Raw genomic sequence first — 18,583 nt, forward strand, 5'->3', positions numbered from 1 at the left:
TGGTAAGTTACTGTCATTCGTTCATAATTCCACAGGATCGCCTTGCTGCTGATCATTGGAAGCTGAGTTACTGATTTCAAAATAACAGGCTCAGTGTGAGCACCCTTCACGACCACAACAGGTTTACTTGTAACCCCTGGTACCACCACTTTAGCTTTCTCTGGTTTCACTGCAACAGCACTTGACGACCATTTCTCGGCTACCACAGCTGGCTTGTTGTCTACCTCTTTCCGCTGGACCACTGATTTCCCACTGGTTACCCTTTCCTTTGAATTGGTTTCACTGGAGAGGATCGTCATTACCGTCTGCGAGGGTTTCTTAGCCTCCCCTACCTTGTGTATCAACTCAATCATATGGGTTTCATGGTGAGCTGGTAGCGGATTCTGGTTGATGTTTGGTATTTCTGGGGCTTGAACCTCGATCTGATGAGTATCAATGAGCTCTTGTACGACTGTTTTTAGTTTCCAGCATTTCTCTGTGTCATGGCCCAGGGCCCCTGAACAATACTTACAATTTACCGAGCGATCAAGATTTCTGGGAAGGGGATTCGGCATTTTAGCCTCGATCAGATTCAACATGCCCAACTGTCTCAATCTGTGGAATAGGCTGGTATATGATTCTCCCAAAGGAGTGAAAATCTTCTGCTTCTGCACTCTTTCATTCTTAAAGGCTTGATTGGGTCGAAAACCTGTTCCAGGGGGGTTTTGTAGGCTTTTGGGGGTGGATGGGTATTTTGTGGAGTTTGGTAGGGACTCTGTGGAGCTGGCGCATGCCATTGTGCGTGAGCGGGAGGTTGGATATAGGTTTGTGCGTGATAGACAGAAAAATGGGGATCTGGCGGTGGGTAGTAATATTGTGGTGGGCTATATGGAGTGTGGGGGTATGTTTGGGGATAGGGTCGAGGCTGGTTATAGAATGGTGGAAGGTTCCTGGCTCCACCCCAAGCTGCCGACTCGATCATTGCAACATCCTCTTTCGTCTTCTTTCCGAGTACACCCCCAGTACCGTTTTGAATGGCCTAGGTGGTTGCTTTGATTGCTGAGTAACTCATGATCTTATTGGACTTGAGTCCCTACTCAACCATGCCTCCCATTTTCACAACTTCATTAAAGGACTTGCCCACTGCTGACACCAAATGACCAAAATAAGTGGGCTCCAAAGCCTGCAAGAAATAATCAACCATCTCGCTTTCTTTCATCGGAGGGTCAACCCTCGTTGCTTGCTCTCTCCAACGCAACCCATATTCTCGAAAACTCTCACCGGGCTTCTTCTCAATCTTTGTCAATGATAGACGATCTGGGATGATTTCGAGATTGTACTGAAAATGACAGGCGAAGGCTTGGGCCAAACCGTCTCATGTGTACCATCTGCTATGATCTTGCCTGGTGTACCATTCTAGCGCTGACCCACTCAAACTTTGGCTAAAATATGCCATCAACAATTCATCTCTTCCACCTGCTCCTCTCATCTTGCTACAGAACCCTCTTAAGTGTGCTACTGGGTCGCCATGCCCATCGTACAGATCAAACTTGGGCATTTTGAACCCCGCTGGCAACTGAACATCTGGGAACAAACATAAATCCTTATAGGCCACACTTACATGGCCTCACAGTCCCCTCATATCTCGGAATGATTGCTCTAAGCGTTTGACCTTTTCTGATTATCTCTTCATGCTCAGGATTCCTGGGCGGTTTCTCGGTCTCTGCCGGGATATCAAGATGAGGAGTATAAGGATATGGTTCTGGAACTTTGAAGGTGGGTTCTGAGGGATAGTACTGGTTGTCGTGAGTTGAAATAAGGATTCATTGGAAGATCTATGTAATGTAGCAAGTGGGGGTGCCACAAAAATAAGTGTAATTGGCGAGGGAGGGTACGGGACTTGTTTGGGTGGTGGAGCTTGAGAGGTATGGGAAGTGGTGCCTTGGCATTGTTGGTAGATAGGAAAGGCTGGAGATGAGTTCATAGTGGGAGGTTCCTGAGGTTGGGCTGATGGTGGGATATAAGCTGGATTGGCGGGATAAACCGGTGGTGGATGCCCCTTCGCCCAAGCTTGGTACATTTCAGCCATCTGCTATTTCAGCTTATACATTTCCTCCCTTATTGCATTAACGTCCATTTCTTCCACCTATTTTGATGGGTTGATAATACTTGTTTCCGGTTCCTGGTCGACCATATTCAGCCTGTCTTTCGATCGGGTGTTGTAGGAGTGAGTTGGCAGAATGCCATTCAACTAACCACCTGCCTGAACTGAAAACATCAAACAAACAACCTTGTTAGCGATTAGGCTTTAACAGATTGGCAACCGCACATTGGGCATGAATGCACCTAGACAGTTAACCGTCTCTATTATATTTGATCGGTTGCATGCGTCATCCCGGCCTTTTCTTTCTTTTAATTGCAAACATCCCCGTTTCTTTTCTTTCCTTTCCTTTCATTCTGGCCTCTGTTCTCTCTTTGTTTTTACTCTCTCTTATTTTCTCCTTTTCTTTCTTGTTTTTCCGCTCTTTCCTTTTCTTTACTCTCTTGTTTTTCCTCTTATTTCTTTCCCCCTTTTTTCTTTCTTTTGGTTATGGTCGAATCCTATGGAGATTGCCTACATATCATGACCCCGCATGAATCAGACCGAGCATAGTTCTGGTGGATAAGTGTAAAATAAAGTAAAAACATTTAGGATTTTCAATTTTCATATAAAAACGCTATTACAAAGACTGAAACTAACAAACTCGAAAGAAACTAATACATTCGAGATACAGACTCAAAAACAAACAACCTGCATGCTCTAATAACATAAATACAAACTCCAAAACAACTGGAAGACTTTAACGGAAAGAAAACACAGACTCAAGAAATCATGAATACATCAATGCCTCAACTATCCCTCGGACCCGTGGGGCAGCATTCGGCCTTGCTGTGGGCCGACTTGCTAAATCCTCCTGAAGGTGGCAGAGATCTTCCATTACCCGGCGAACAAAAATCATCACAGTGGCGAAGAACATGGATCTCGTCATATCCTCACAGATACTGCACTTCATTGCGATATAGTTGGCAACCCTTTTGACTCGCTCTCTTATGACGCCCTTCTCTTGTGACAAACGCCCAATTTGTTCGGTTCTGGCTTCCAAAGTTCGTTTGGCTACCTGGTTCTGCTCTTGGAGTTGTTGCAAGTCCCTTTCTAGTCGTGCCATTAAGGCATAACAATGTTCTTTGTTCTCTTTCAGCCTTAAAATTTTTGGCTTGTTTAGCCATTTCCCCCTCGAGGTTGCCGACTGCCTTTTCCCAACCTGTGACCCCTCTTTCATATCTTTCTTTCATCTGTTGAATGAAAGCTGCACGCCCCTCGGCGCTTTTGGCCAACCTTGCCCGTGCTTTTGCTAGTTAAGACTTAAGTTTCTGCAGGTCATCTTCGTGGTCACGTACCTTTTGAGTAAGGTTGTAAATGAGCCTCTCATCTTTCCTGCTTTGGCCTGGGTTCTCGGCTTCAATTTTCAACTGTCGAACTTGAGCTCTGAGGGCCTCGTTTTCTCGCACCAATCTTCTCCTTTCACCTTCGGCCTCTTGTGCCTACAAATCATTGTTGAAGGTGACATTTCTTAATTATTCTCGCAGACAGTGGATGATGGATTTATATTCCTTCTCCTTCTCCCCCCAAGCTAACCTCTCTTGAATTTTATCCTCAAAGGCTTGAACATGAGGCCTTTTGGCGGGCCTCTCGGGCTTTGGCTCGTTGTTTACATAAGACATTTCCTCAAACCAAGCAGCATAATTTGGATCTACTTCCCCCTTGGCGACGTCAGGTACCTGGGTGCCGTTTTTGAGATACCGGCAGCTATTCCAATCCTGCTGAACTACAGCCTCAGGCAATGCGGCTTCCGGATGCAACTCTATGACCTGGATGCTTAGATCTTCATCTTCAGGCACAATCTGATACCTCCCCAATTGCCTCAAGACCCTCTGCGGTGCATATGGCTGAATACTCCTTACGCCCATTATCCTCAGGTATCCTTTGGTAGCAGTCATATAGATGGCTTCTGTCCTGGGGGGCCATCCTATAGTCCACTCAACCTGACCTGCGTCGAGAGATTTCAAATGAGAAACCCATGCTTCAAATCCTTCTGGTGTGTTATAATCTTTTATCCTCTCCTCGTAACTAATGATGAAGTTGTTTGGGCTCGAACCATAACTCATGAATCTGGGATGATGGTGAAGGTGCTCGATCAACCACATTTGCAGAATGATACTGCAACCCTCAAAAAACTGAGCCCCTGTTTTGAATACAGTCAATGCGCGATAGATATCTTCTAACACCAACGAGGCAAGTGTATGATCTTCCTTGGTAGTGAGGATTTGCGCAATTCTAGCCATACGAATGTCCACCGTTCCTTTCTCATTTGGAAAAACCATGATCCCCAAGAATGCCACAATAAATGCGAACCGACGATGAATTTGCCAAAGGCCCTTGTTTTGTTTATTGCTCAGGCCCATTTCATGCGTTTCAAAACCAGAGGAATGCCCGGACCTGAAGTATAAGAAATGGAAAGCACAACACTCGTTGCTCACCCGTTCCTTATTTGTCTGTTTACTAATATTCAAGAGGTCAAAGAATATGTGCACCGATGGAGCCCTTGGAAATATGAGTTGTTGCTTCCTCAAGTCCCGCCCGAATTCAATGTACTAGTCTATTTCCTCCAAAGTAGGGGTGATCTCAAAATCTGAGAAACGAAAGACATTGTGGACAGGATCCCAAAACGTTACCAAAGCTTTGACCAAATCTTCCCGTGGTTTGATTTCAAAGATGTCTATAAGAGCACCCAAGTGCTTTTTCACCCATTTCTGACCATCTTCGCCTAGATCATTCCACCACATACGCAAGTGTAGCCGAGCCTGTTCCCTGACCACTTCTGGCGGTTCTTGGATGGTACTCATTGTTCCTGTGGAGGATTAAGGTTAGGGTTTGACTTGAGTTGACCCTTTTGTAAACAGTTTTTCGAAGAAGAAAATGAAAAGAACAAATAAAAAAAGAAAAGAACCATAATCTCTTCCCCTGTATGCCCGCTTTGGCCAAATAGCTGTTTTCGCAAATGCGGCCCCTTCCCAATTTCACGCGAATTTTGAGGCCGGGGGAATTATTTTATGACCCCTCACAAACTTGTCCATTCTTTTACGAAAAATAGCCTTTCGACAACTGAAAAATAATCTGAGGCTACCTTGGCAAGAACGGTTTAAGACATAGTCGAGGCTGGATTGGCTTATTTTGACCGAAATCAAGATTGCATTCATTCGACCACCGACTCTCTTTTTTTCTTATTTTTCTTTTTCTCTTATTTTCAAAAAAAATAAGGCTGAACCTTATGTAGGTTGCCTACGTATCCCACATCCGGTGAGAATCAGACCTTCGTAGTTCGGTCAGTTTTGACACATTTGAGAGAACACAGTGTTTGACTCTTTTAAAAATAACCCCTTTTTTTGAAAAATTTTTGGGCGGAGTTTCAGGATGCTTTTCAAATACCGGGATGTTTTAGAACCAGGTCTTATTTCCTTCCCTATATCACTCTTAGTTTTCCTCTCTTCCGTTTTTCGCTTTATTCCCTAGCCGGTCAGCATACAAGCCAAAACAAATAAATGTTCACATAGCACATAAGATGCATCAGGATGGTCTGTTATTTCGGGCACACCTGTCCTAGACGGACCCAACCCCTGTGTTGAGTCCCCTAAGTCAAATGCACATGATGAAAACAAACGTTCCTACTAGGGATCCGGCATGGGGCTGTGTTTTTCTAGGTTTAAATCCTGGGGTTTTGGTCTAGACTTGGGGTGCCCGAGCGGACAACTAAGGCCGAGGAGGGGGCAACGTACCGGGAGCACTGAAGTCTACCCGGCCTTGTCGCTTTCCCAGCCTTATTCTATTTGGTATAATTTCTACAGAAAAAGTGGGCTACGCGAACGTATGCACCATTTTCAGAAGACTCAGATGGGTGGCGTAAGAAGACAGTTATATACAATTCCAACAATATCAAAGCGGTAAACAGATAGCAATTAGCATAAAGGTTCACAGAATACAATATTATGAACAATAAATAAAGCAAAGTAAAAATCATGAAACAAGCTCGAATTCTTGAACCCTGAACCAGAGATTCTGGGTTCGATCCCCAGCAGAGTCGCCAAAGCTGTCACACCTCCTTTTTTACCCACACCCCGTAAAGGGTATAAATATAAGGGAGTTTTTCCAATTAAAGGACAATCTAAACGGGATCTATTTATTGATATTCAGAGTCGCCACTTGGGATATTTAGGGTGTCCCAAGTCACCGGTTCCAAATCTCAAATCAAGGAAATTGACTCTATTTACGGTCTGCGAACACAGAAATCTGGGTAAGGAATTTTGTTAACCCGGGAGAAGGTGTTAGGCATTCCCGAGTTTTGTGGTTCTAGCACGGTCGCATAATAATCTATACTTGGCTTAAATTGTTTAAATATCCATTTTTAGGACCTATGTGCATTTATCTATTAACCGCTTTTAAATCATTTGATTATTCGTAGTTAAAGGATCGAGTTACGCGTATATATACTCTTTTCCTTTGGCGCGTCAAAAATCATGTCACGCGAACGTGTCCACAATTAATAACACTTTATTATTATGTAAAAAAAGATTTGGCCAAAGTTGCGCATATCTAAAGCAAACTATAAACAAATGTCATTTTGTATGATTAAATGGTAGACGGCGCAGACTATATGAGCTAATTTAATTAACAACCTACGAAAACACATTTTTATTATTAAAAAAGGTTTGTTCGAAGTTGCGCGAACGCATACTCAGAATTGGTTTTTAGAATTGTAATCGTGTCATGCGAACGTGTACACAATCACAATTGTATTTTAAACGGCCCTAAAGGTTTCTCTACTAATATTCAACAATTATTCCTAAAATCGAGTTAGGATTGCTAAGGCCACGAGTTACGGGCTAGCTACACTGTGAAAAGCAAACGGGCTAACTCAAGGCACATGGATATGCAGCCCAGAAGTATTAATCTGGAGAAGGCCTGGCAGCTCATTTGCTAGGCCCATATTCTTTTGCTTGAAATTACTCCCTTAAACTTGGTCACATGACTAGTTCGAAGATCCAGGCGAGCTAGACATAATCCCCAAGAATCAGCACAAACCATTATCCAAAACCTGATTGCTTAAAGCCCAAAGTTATTTCTCTAATAATTAATTTGAAACGCCCTCGCAAAGAACCATACCACAGGGCATGTATTAAAACTAACGATTGAATCATGAAGACTAAAAGTTAAGCTACGATCCGAATCCAGCAAACTTTAGCGGAATAAAACAAATTTCGATATAAGAACGGACAAAGACAACAAAACTACAACTTCTAAAAACAAACCTTACAATGAACACATACAAATGCATAGCCCCTGAAAATGCAGGTAGGTCCTGGGCAAATTCTACTCAGTAACCAAACCTATATCATGAAGAGCATGGACTGAACCACACTTTCACACTTTGGAAAGGTTAAACAAGCGCAAGAAATCAGATCCAATGAAACTAACCAGCAAATCAAACCAATGAGAACCACAATCAGAATTTGCACCCAGAAAAATGAATCGATGCACTGCTTGCACAGTGCGAAACAGGGCAGACTTTCAGCTAAACAATTAAAGGTGAACATGATAAAGGGAAGATCAAACTACTCTACACATTCTAACAGTTTTCCAATGACATGAGTGACATTCATGAACAAGACATAAGCGTGGCTGAGCTTAGCACTGACTTACAGCACTGTAATAGTCTAATAGTCTAACATTATTTATAACACATTCGTGCAAATCCCAATCTGAAAAGGAAATAGACAACAAACTATATGACTAACTACTCATAATGATTAACGAGAGAAATGTGCAGAAATCACAAGAAGACCAACAGCCTCTGCTTGAAAGAACAAAACAGCCATTTCAGCTTGATTTCATAGGCTTCTGTTCTAGATTTACTCAAGGTTCAAATGTCCTTACATACCTGAAAATGTGAAGAAAGCAACAACGAGATAATCAGAAAACCCAGCAGTAGTAACAAACAGCAAAGTGGACCTCAAATCCAGTGGAATAGTGTACCAAAACAGCTCAAAATCCCAGAAAATGCAATTCAGCAGACCAGATTGCAGTGTCAAGCACACTTTCACACAGACAAATACCCAACACCTAGCCTTAATTACTAAGTCTCAATCCATCCTAGCCCTCGATTGTTCAGAGATTATTTCAGAAGTGAGAGCCTCAAGAATTACAGGAAAAAAAACTTTCAATGGAACAATGATTTTTGTTTCTTTTTTTTTTTTAGTTGTTCTGATTTCTCCTATATTTCGGCCTTTTTCAGTCTCTCTAAAGTGAAAAAACTGTCTTTAATGAGAAGAAGGCCTTCTTTTTTAAAGGCTAAGGGTCTGTTGTGTGCCTTCTAAGGCAAGGCAGTCAGATTTTTCCAAAATACCCTCATAGGGCATCTTTCAAAACTGATTTTTGGACAGCTGTCCATTTCTTTCAGATATTTTCAATTTACAGCCTGTTTTCCCTAACCATTTTGGGCAGCTGTCCATTTAGGAAGCTTCCCATCAGCTATTAAAGATTCCTTAGGTTGAAACAATCTCCAAAATTACCCCCTAAAGTTCCCCATTATTCACTTACCCCCCTTAAATTCTGAATGCTCACAATCTCAATAACAGTAAACAAATGGGCTGACACTTTCAAACAAATTGAAATCCAAAACAACTATTGAAATTATGAGAAACTAGCTTGAATACCCTTCACACATAAACATGAATTCAGAAAATGTTCTTGAAACAAGAATTAATGCGAACGATGAACTATACTTGACTCAGTTCCAAAATTAATTCACAAAATGTGAAACGAAACCCAGCGGAAAAAGAAAATCTCGTGAATTGAAACCAAGTTAAACTCAAACCTTACGAAGCCGATTGTCATCGACAACTACACAAACAAGCTAACTAACAAACTTGCAATCAGAACATAATGCAATTAATCAAGAGACAAAATTTCTGGAAAGCTGTAAAACAAACAACCAAGCAAACAAATAGAAGAGATCAGCAGAAACCAATCGATGCAAAGGGAATATATCCCAAACCTGCTTTGGCAAGAACTGCATAAACGCGGACAACCTTGGAGGAGATAGTGAACCTTTGACGGTCATTAATCGGTTGTCCTTAACAAAAGACAATTGATTAATGACGGTATTAGGTTCACTTGACCTTGCTACGCTAGAAAGGAACCCAAGGAGAAACTTGACTATTCGGCCTTCTGCTTTACCACTGACGGACCATTTTGAAATGAAACAAACACGTATTTGAGGCAGGAGGGAGATAAGGGGTTGCGTGGTGTGATTTTGGGTGGATCTGGGAATTTTAGGGTTTCCGGTGCTAACCTCAGATCTGAGATTTGAGGTGATGGAAGGGGATTCGAGAGGAACTGTTTGGAGATTTGGGATGGGGAGGTGGAAAGGAGTTCATGGTGTTAATTTGGTGGCGATTGGACGCTGGCGTCGCCACCAGACGGTGGGGAATTCTGTGGCGGCTACTAGGGTTTGGGGGCAGGGTTCTGAAGTTGGGGATGTTGGGACAATGAACTGAGGGGGGGTGCGTATTCGGACATATATATACTCCCCCAACTTTAGTTCCGAGCCGTTCGATCAAGTGAGGATCAACGGCTCAGATTGGCACTGGTCGAAACGGTGTCGTTTCGCCTGAAAGGGGAATCCAAACCGGGTATAGGCGGGTTTGGGCTAGAATTGGGCGGGTACGAGGGGGCAATTGGGCTGAAGGGGGGTTTACATAAATGGCCCAAATCAAATTTCCCTTTGTTTTTTGAATCTTTTCTTCTTTTTTTTCAATTTCCAAATTTCTTTTCTTTCCAAAATTAGAAATAAATCCTAAATTAATTATTAAAACTAATATTATCCTATCAAATTAAACTAATTAACCTCTAAAAATAATTACCATACTAATTAAATACCAACTTAAAGAAATCTAACAAAATTCGAGAAATTAAAATTAAAATTCAAAAATGAACTATTTTTTGTGATTTTCTAGTTTTATAAACACTAAATTACTAATTATTTCAAACATGCAAAAATTAAATCCTAAATGCAAATGCAGCATATTTTGTATTTTTCATTAATTAACAAACGAAATGCACAGACAAAAAATGCAAATAATTAACAGCAAATGCCACAAAATCCACAAAATTGCAAATAATGAAACGAAATTACTTTGTTTTGAATTTATGGGAGTATTTCATGTAAGGCAAAAATCACGTGCTCACATCTCAAATTTTATTTTTAGAAACCGTAATCATGTCACGCGAACGTGTCCATAACCATGATAGTATTTTTAAACGGCCCTAAAGGTTTCTCTACGAATATTTGTTATTTTACATCTATATTATGAAATTAACACAAGAGCCATTTGTCACTAAGCATCTAATTATAGCTTGACTCAAATTAATTACCATAAATAATTGAACTAATACGATTTAAGGCCTAGGTGTTCAACTATTAGGGAAGGGGGGAGGGGCGTTAGATGTTCAGAAGCTGGGCCACCCTATTAGTTAACATCAACAAAATAAACTTTTAGACTTAAAAGGAGGCCAAGGACAAACGAGAACAGCGAGGCCACTCCTCATTTCCAAAGGAGCCTCCAAGACCAGGCCCAAAAGTCAGCTGGGCCTACTGGCCCTGGCCAGCACATGACTAACTGGTATGCATATAAACCAAGGTATAACTGAACAAAAATGCCTCACTTGAATTTTAAAAGACAGTGCAATAGAAGATTATAATACAACACTTCGATTCTGAAAGAGAAAAAATAAACTAAGCTAAACATGAAACCAATTTAAACTAGATCTAAAGAAAAATAACGAAGCAAACTTAGACCCCTGCTATAGGAAAACAGATATTTCCTAACATCGAGGCTTATCGCACAAATCAGACTCAAAAGCTGTGGCATTGAACCACCAATTCAACTTGCATACAAGATTCAAATCCATACTATAGTAGCCTTAAAAACCTTACTTAGTACACATTTAAAGTCTAAAAAAGATCGAATTGACTGCATTTGAACAAGTCCAAATCATGCCCTTAAAACAAAGAAGTAATGCAAATGACTACATTTAAAGAATCAGACTAAGATGGATATCAAACTAAACTACCAGGTCATATGATATTCAGAAGCTCAGTCTCTGATCACATATTCAGAGTTTGGAAGGCAATAAGCGAAATTTTCTAAAAAAAGAAAAGTAGACAAGTAGACTAAAATGTGAACACAGCTAACTGTGAATACAATTCAGAGCTCCAGATTTCATTTTTCTGATTTACCACATCAAGCTTTACATTCGAATAAAGGGTAGAGATGTATACCTGGGAATGAATAAAGGCAAAAATGAAAAATCAATAGGAGCAGCAACAAGAATCAGCACTAAAACAGCCAGCAAAACCAATCCCAACCCCAGAAATGATGTGCAGCAGCTCAATACAACAAACTCAAATACTCAGCAGCCCAACAAAACTTTAGACCCAACTTTGGCGACCAAGTTCAGTCCCTTTCCCACTCGGATGAGTAAAAGTAGTTTCAAAAGTTGAAAAGGAATCCACACTCACTGAAATTCAATGAAACAGTAAAATTCCTGTCATTTTTTGTATTTTTCTGAGCTTTTCTTCTTTTCAGCTCTTGGGTCTGCCTTGAAAGGCAAAAAATGATGCCTTTATAGGCAAGAAAACAGGGCAGCCTTAAGGGTTCAGTTTTTAGATTTTAGTCCTTTTCAAATTTTGTTTTTGCTTAGGGAACCTTAGTTAACTCTCAGAATTTCGAAACAGTCCCCAACCCAGCTTCTTAGGAAGCTTCCTATTCTGTTACACCAAAGATTCCCTAAGCCAATTTCTTGAACTACCCCCCCCCCCCACAACCCCTAAAATTACCTTCAGCAAATAATATGGATCAGATTAACCCAATTTGAAGTGTTGATGGATCAGGTTTGCCCAACACTTAACAGGCCCCTATGAAGGATTCAGAAATGACCCCAAAGCCCAAACAATATCAAAAGCTCATTTTGAAATTAGAAGAACAAAATTACCTGAATAAACTAAGCTCTCTTTTCAGATTAAAACAACGAGCTACGATTCTAATTAACCAGAGCCAAATATATGATTAGGAACACAAACAGAACTAAAACAGGCAATATGCACAAGTTACAACAAAATTCATGAGAACTTCTACCAGAAAAACTGTAAAGCTTACCAAAGAAAACAATATTCAGTGTTTTAATACTTCACCCCATTCAAACTCGAAAATTAAAGTAAAGAAACTAGAAGAAAATGAGAGGGACAGGTGAACAGAAAACGGACAGAAAAGAGAAGAAGCAGAAAGGTGCGAGTATACGAATAAACAGAAGATAGAGATGAAAGGGCAAAAACAGAAATACCTAGGAAATCACACAGACAAAACTTGGGCAACCTCAGGCGACTTCGACTTGACCCGAAACTGATATTACCCGCATGTTCTCTTTGAGAACAGATGAATAATACTAGTCTCGAGCCGCATCGTTCATAGAAAACATGACAGCTTGCCAGATTGTCTCCTTCTTCGTTCTCAGATTTGATTTGGACCTGGTTTGGTGAGAATTTGGGGAGAAATGGTGGTGGATTGGGGTTAAGGGAATGGTGATGGTTGCATGGCTAGATTTTGGGTGGTGTTCGAGCTCCGCCGCCGGGCAGGGGTTGGGAATTCTAGGGCGGCGGTTAGGGTTTGAGGTTTTGAATTGAGATTCGAATAGTTGGGGTTTGATTTGAGGGAAAAGGGGTGTGGATCTGGGATGGGGAGATGGAGGAGGGTATTTGGTGTAAGTTTGGGGTCGATCGGAGCACCGCCGCCAGCGGAGACGATTTTCGGTCGGCGGTTCCGACAGGGATGGTGAGAGGAGTGAAAGAAGAGAGAGGGGGGTAGGGAACGTTTGGACATTTAAATATCACATGACCCGGGCTTCAGGACCATCCGATCAAGAAACCTCGACGGTCCTGATCTATTGTCCATGAAACAACGTCGTTTCGTTTGGGGGGGAAGCTAGACCGGGTTAGGGTGGTTTGGGCCGGGTATTGGACAGTTTTCGTTTGGGCTGGGGAAATGTGGATTGATTTTGGCCCAGATTTAGATCTTCTTTCATTTCCTTCTTTTCATTTTTTCAATTTCAAAATTCTTCTTCTCTTTTTTTTTCAAAAATAAATAAAACCTAAATTAAATAATAATTTTTAAACTAAATTAACATACCCAATTAGATTAATCACTCATCATGGTATTTACAATAATTAATCAAATCCTAAATTTAAAGAAAACTATACAATTCAAAATTAAAAAGTAAAATTCAAAAATGAATTATTTTTATGATTTTCCCTTTTTTATAAACAAACTAATTTACTAATTAATCTAAAAATATAAAATTAAATCCTAAATGCAGATGCAACATATTTTTTGTATTTTTCATGAATTAAATAAAATAAATGTGCACAGACAAATGCGAATAATTAACAGAAAATGCCACGAAATCCAACAAAATTGCCAACACTGAAAGAAATCATTTGTTTTGAATTTGTTGGAGTAATACATATAGGGCAAAAATCACGTGCTCACAGAGCATACTGCAGGATCCCACTTACTACAGAAAATTAGTAGGAAAGCTAAACTTCTTAACCAACACCAGATTGGACATAGCATACAGTGTTCAACACTTAAGCCAATTCATGCAGAAGCCCACAGAATCTCACCTAAAAGCAGCATTTCACTTGCTAAGATACCTAAAGAATGATCCTACCTTGGGAATTTTCATGTCAAAGGATGGGGATCACACAGTTAAGGCATATTGTGACTCTGATTGGCAGCCTGCCCAAACTCTAGGAGGTCTATCACAGGTTATCTGGTTCTACTAGGTAACAGTCCTATTAGTTGGAAGTCTAAGAAACAAGAGACCATATCACTATCTTCTGCAGAAGCAGAATACAGAGCTTTGAGGAAAGTTGTGGGAGAACTGGTATGGCTAAGCAGATTGTTTGAATAATTGACTGTTCCATTTTCCTTGCCTATTTCAGTCTTCTATGATAGCCAATCTGCTTTGCACATTGCAAAGAACCCAGTATTCCACGAGAGGACCAAGCACATAGAGGTAGACTGTCATTTTGTGCGTGACCAATTACAAGCAGGCTTAATTTCTCTCCATCATATCAGAACAGACAACCAGCTTGCAGATATCTTAACTAAAGCCTTGACTGGGATCAAACACAGTGCTACATTGGGCAAGTTAGCTATGTTCACCACACCTCCAACTTGGGGAGGGGGGTGTTAAGATTAATTATGTATATTGATCAATTAGTTAGGAGTTAGTGCAGTCATTAGTTAGTTAGAGCTGACAGTTGTACCAATCAGCTAACTAACTAGAAAGTTAGTTAGCCGGCCTAGTTAGTTAATTAGCTCTTAGTTGTTCAATTATATATAGTGGAGGTTCCACTCATTTTCTTCTTAATTCAATTGAGAAATTCTGGAAAGTTCTCTCATCTTTTTCTCTTCTCTTATTGTGGCCTTTCATGGCGTGAAGTTCACGACTCTCTCACCATTGAAGCTCACCATCGAAGCTCAGCAAAGCTTCGAATTACTGTTCCATTGATCAGTTCTAATAAATATTATAAATTTTGAGAGATATTCTGTAAAAAACTTACATGAATATTGTAGAATTTAATATTTCATTCTCCAAGATGGACATTATTCTTTCATTCTCCTAAATCTATTTTATTTTTTATTTTGAGAAATCAAAATCTCAATTTTTCTCCTAAATTTGTCGATAGACTCCGGTCAAAATGTCCGAAGTCAGTTGACCGAATCCAAGACGTATCCCGCTCCCGCTGCCGTCGGGTGGTTATTGAAGATTCATTTCTGGTGGGTTCATCGGACTCTATCTTATCTGTTACAGATTGCAATCCTTGCAAAGTCATGACCTCTTCTTGAAGATAGGGGGCCAGTTGCAGCACCATCATATCCTGAAAATAAGAAAAGCCATTAGATTAATTTGATTGTTAAGGATACATAAGCGAAAGGAAAATGGGTTACGCGAAAAACAACCCTCATAGTTGTGAAAGACATCAGCAGTAGATGAAATAAAACAGGATAAGTAGTACACAAACAAACACAGAACGGCAGTAAATACCATTGGACAGGCAAAATACCAAAGAAAATTCGGGGTTCTAATGATGAAAAAAGGGGGGCAAGGTGGCTGTTAAGTAACAAATGACTCTGAGAATTAAAAGCAGAGGGCTATATGGAAGCATTTATCACGATTTGTCAAGAGGAAAGACTCATATGAATCATCTCAGGCTCAAAAGTGTTTATAGGCCCAACCTTCCTGTGGGGTGGTTCTTGATGAAAGAGCCGCAGGAAACATAGAACACCATCTCATTACCATTCAACTAAAATCACAATATATGAACCATTGCAGGTTTCACTGCCCAAATGTAAAACAGAACTTTTCGGGATTGAAATAAGAGCAACTTATAATGGAATATATGATCCAGACAGTTGACTAGAAAGTTAGTAACTGTACCAAATAGAAGTGCACTAACATTTGGTTAGATCATATGAGAAATAAACAATAGCGCCAGGAACAAATCCAGCAGAACAGAAATCATGAGAGATGTTGTTTATTCGCTTCTTAGGAGGAGTGTATCTGAAATAATGAAAAAAATCAAAAGTTTTGGTCTTCAGCTTCACCATTTCAAAATGCTTCTTAAGGTAAATACCAAAAAAATAATTAAACGTTTATGGTCCCCTTACATAAATAGAAAGGCAGTTCTTGATGAGCAACCACTTTTGCAAGAAGGTAATGTAGGCTCTGGATTGTCTCTGATGGATGAAATATGGCCTCCAATGTATAATTATAAGGAAACCGCACTCTGATTACAGCCTGGATAATGTGTACAGAAATTATATTTTTACGATAAGTAGTGTATGCACAAGTTATATGATAGTAATATTTTTCAATGCTATATCCAAAAATATGAAGATGAAGAATTGAAACAGGCGAGAACCATTATGAGAAAATGATCTGCTAAAAACCTTAATAATCCTTGCTTTACGTGCAGCTTCTTCTGCCTCTCGACTGTTCCGTGTCTTCAAATACTTATCTGCTGACAATTTCAAAAATACCACCAGTTAGAACTTGCAACACCATAAATTGCCAAATGTCTAGTATATCTTTTTGCTGAGAGATGAGGAAATAACAAAAAATAGATAGACAAGACGGAAAGAACTATTGAAGAAGGGAAGTTTGTCAATAAGGAAGAAACAGCGTGTAAAATGAATACTAATCAAAGGATTGGAGCTGATGATCTGTAGTTGCCAATTTTTTTTTAAGGCCTTTAGATGTCAATTAGTTCCAAAGGAAGCACACAGCAGATATTTGCTGGCCTCATCTATTGGAGACCAACTAGGAAAATCATCTCATGTATGTAAAAATTTAAGGACCGTTATTTTATCTGAAATTTCACAGTCGAAAAGAATGTTTTACCTTCCTTTTAGTTGCCAAAAGTCGATAATAATCTTCTAGGGTGAACTCAGAGAAGTCCTCGGAAACTTCCCAAGAAAATGAGAAGAATATATTATGCAAATATCAAATTGAAGAATTAAGGAAATACTCTTGTTCAGGAAGTCATACTGATCAAACAGAATGTACTTGTTGCTGTAAACATTAGAAGGCGTTGAAGCAGCTGTTGATGTTTCAAATACATAGATTTCGCGTCCAAACTTCTCTTTTGCAGCCGCAAGCTTTGCCCGAGTTAACCAAGAAAACAAAATAAGTACACTCAGGGACTCAAAAAGATATACCCATGAAAGATAGCATGCATAATTTTCCTATTACTTTTGATTTGAGAAGAAACTGAAAGTAAAACATAAGGTACTTACAGAAGACAAAAACTAACTTGTAACATTGCTCACCATCCATTAGAGCAAATTTTAGCAGTTTTATTATTCTGTTCGTTTATAGCTCAGAGTAGAATTTAGATTTTACTACATTTTATGCTGACAGTGATTCTATAAAACTTAACAGTTCATAAGTTAAAAAATTACGTTAATAGAGAAAACATCATGTCCATCTATTAAGTTTCAGTAGCTAAATAGATTTAAAGTATGAAAGCTATATAAACTGATATCTTTTATAAGTATGTGAACGAGATTTTGGTGCCTCACAACATAAAAGTATTCGACAAATGTGGATGGAGGGAGTAACTTTTTGGTGGTCAGTCTGACATTAATTGTTTCCTCGACTAGACTATAACTATTAGAAGTGTCCATAGCAACCTATAACATAGACTCTTGATTTTGCCTTGTAGTAACCATACGAATGTGATTGACAGGACTAAAGGAAGGTTTCCTGTTGTTTATTTGATCTCTCGCTATCAGGTTTAACAAAGATTCTAACTAATAGCAATAACGACTCTACAGACTTTTACTATCATGTACAACTCAAATTAGAATTTCAGAAAAGGGGAAACAGAATATGGAGGGCTGAAGTTTATTGAAACTAGCCTATCTTAGTGCAACAAATAAGAAACTTTAAATAATACCACAGATAGCAAGTTGCCAATAACATACGAGAAAGAAATCTTAATTGAAAGGGACAAAGAAGATGTAGTAATAGTGTAATACCTTAGCTGAATCCAAGTCCATTGGATCAAAGGTGGTAAATCTCATTGCTTTATAGCAGGTGCCTGTGGGGAATCAACTCTCGTCGCCGAATAATTAAGCAAACTATAGAGCCCCAAATTTTAATGGGATTCCTCTACACCTTTCTTTTCTAGAATCTATTTATATAGCATTACATTATACTGCCATTTCCTATCCTGCTGGGAGCTGCAGCCTGCAGAGGTATCCATTTGCTGTCTTCTTATTTCTCTCACCGGTTTGCTTTTCTTTTTCCTTTTTTTCCTTTGACCTTCTGTGTTTGGTTTGTGAATGACGAACTTTGGGCTAGTCTGCATTTGACGGGCTCCCTTTCCAACTAAGTCGGGCCCAACTAGAATGGCCCATAAGGTAAAAATTGCACGGGCGCTCTATTTGGTCGCTCCATTTAAACTATACCTATTTTTTAAATTTTTTTTAATATATACTCATTTTTTAAACAACTTCAGCCCCTTTTCTCCTCGTCCTTCTCCTCCAAACGAATTTCTCTTTCCAGTACAACTCACAGGCAGTGCTGGTGATTTGGCTCCCCATCCACCTTGCAAAAATACCTCAAAACTAAACAGAAAAAAAAAAAAAAAAAAAGGGAAAATTCATAGTAGCAGAAGAAGAAATATGGAAGTGGCTATGTCTTTGAATCCACTGGTTAGATTACCCCTTTCAAAATCAAGAACCCATGAAGATTTTTCGATTGTTAAACATTCACTTTTCTCCTCAAGAACAACGTGCTCTTGGGTTGATGCTTTCTGAATTGTTTCCGAGGAATACTTCTATCATATGTTCTGCCCTTTCTTCCTCTTTCAAACAACTAATT

General features: G+C 39.6%; 1 protein-coding gene across 8 annotated transcripts; it reads right to left on the bottom strand.

Moving 5' to 3' along the window:
* Nucleotides 1-14,771: 14,771 nt before the first annotated feature.
* On the bottom strand, nt 14,772-18,081 carry LOC104214524 (plant UBX domain-containing protein 1-like). 8 transcript variants are annotated; one of them, XR_707938.2, is made up of 7 exons: nt 17,737-18,081; nt 16,745-16,854; nt 16,598-16,662; nt 16,147-16,214; nt 15,865-15,994; nt 15,635-15,757; nt 14,772-15,074 (listed from the first exon to the last, which is right to left on the bottom strand). XR_707938.2 is itself a non-coding variant. In XM_009764218.2 (6 exons), exons 1-5 carry the CDS (start codon nt 17,779-17,781, stop codon nt 15,732-15,734), a joined length of 399 nt encoding a protein of 132 aa, XP_009762520.1. In that variant the 5' UTR covers nt 17,782-18,081; the 3' UTR covers nt 14,772-15,074; nt 15,654-15,731. The 8 variants fall into 8 exon arrangements, 3 of the variants coding, with proteins under 3 accessions (XP_009762520.1, XP_009762513.1, XP_009762527.1); XR_707945.2 differs by having other exon boundaries at nt 16,147-16,217; XR_707936.2 differs by having other exon boundaries at nt 16,598-16,854.
* Between the last annotated feature and the right edge of the window lie 502 nt (nt 18,082-18,583).

Source organism: Nicotiana sylvestris, chromosome 2 (genome assembly GCF_000393655.2).
Source record: "Nicotiana sylvestris chromosome 2, ASM39365v2, whole genome shotgun sequence".
NCBI lineage: Eukaryota > Viridiplantae > Streptophyta > Magnoliopsida > Solanales > Solanaceae > Nicotiana > Nicotiana sylvestris.

Coding starts and splice junctions, on each gene's coding strand:
- LOC104214524 (XM_009764218.2), bottom strand. CDS start 17,781: ATGAGATTTACCACCTTTGATCCAATGGACTTGGATTCAGCTAAG. Junction 15,995..16,146: donor GTAAAGCAAGGATTATTAAG/GTTTTTAGCAGA, acceptor CACATTATCCAG/GCTGTAATCAGAGTGCGGTT. Junction 15,758..15,864: donor AGAACTGCCTTTCTATTTAT/GTAAGGGGACCA, acceptor TCATTATTTCAG/ATACACTCCTCCTAAGAAGC.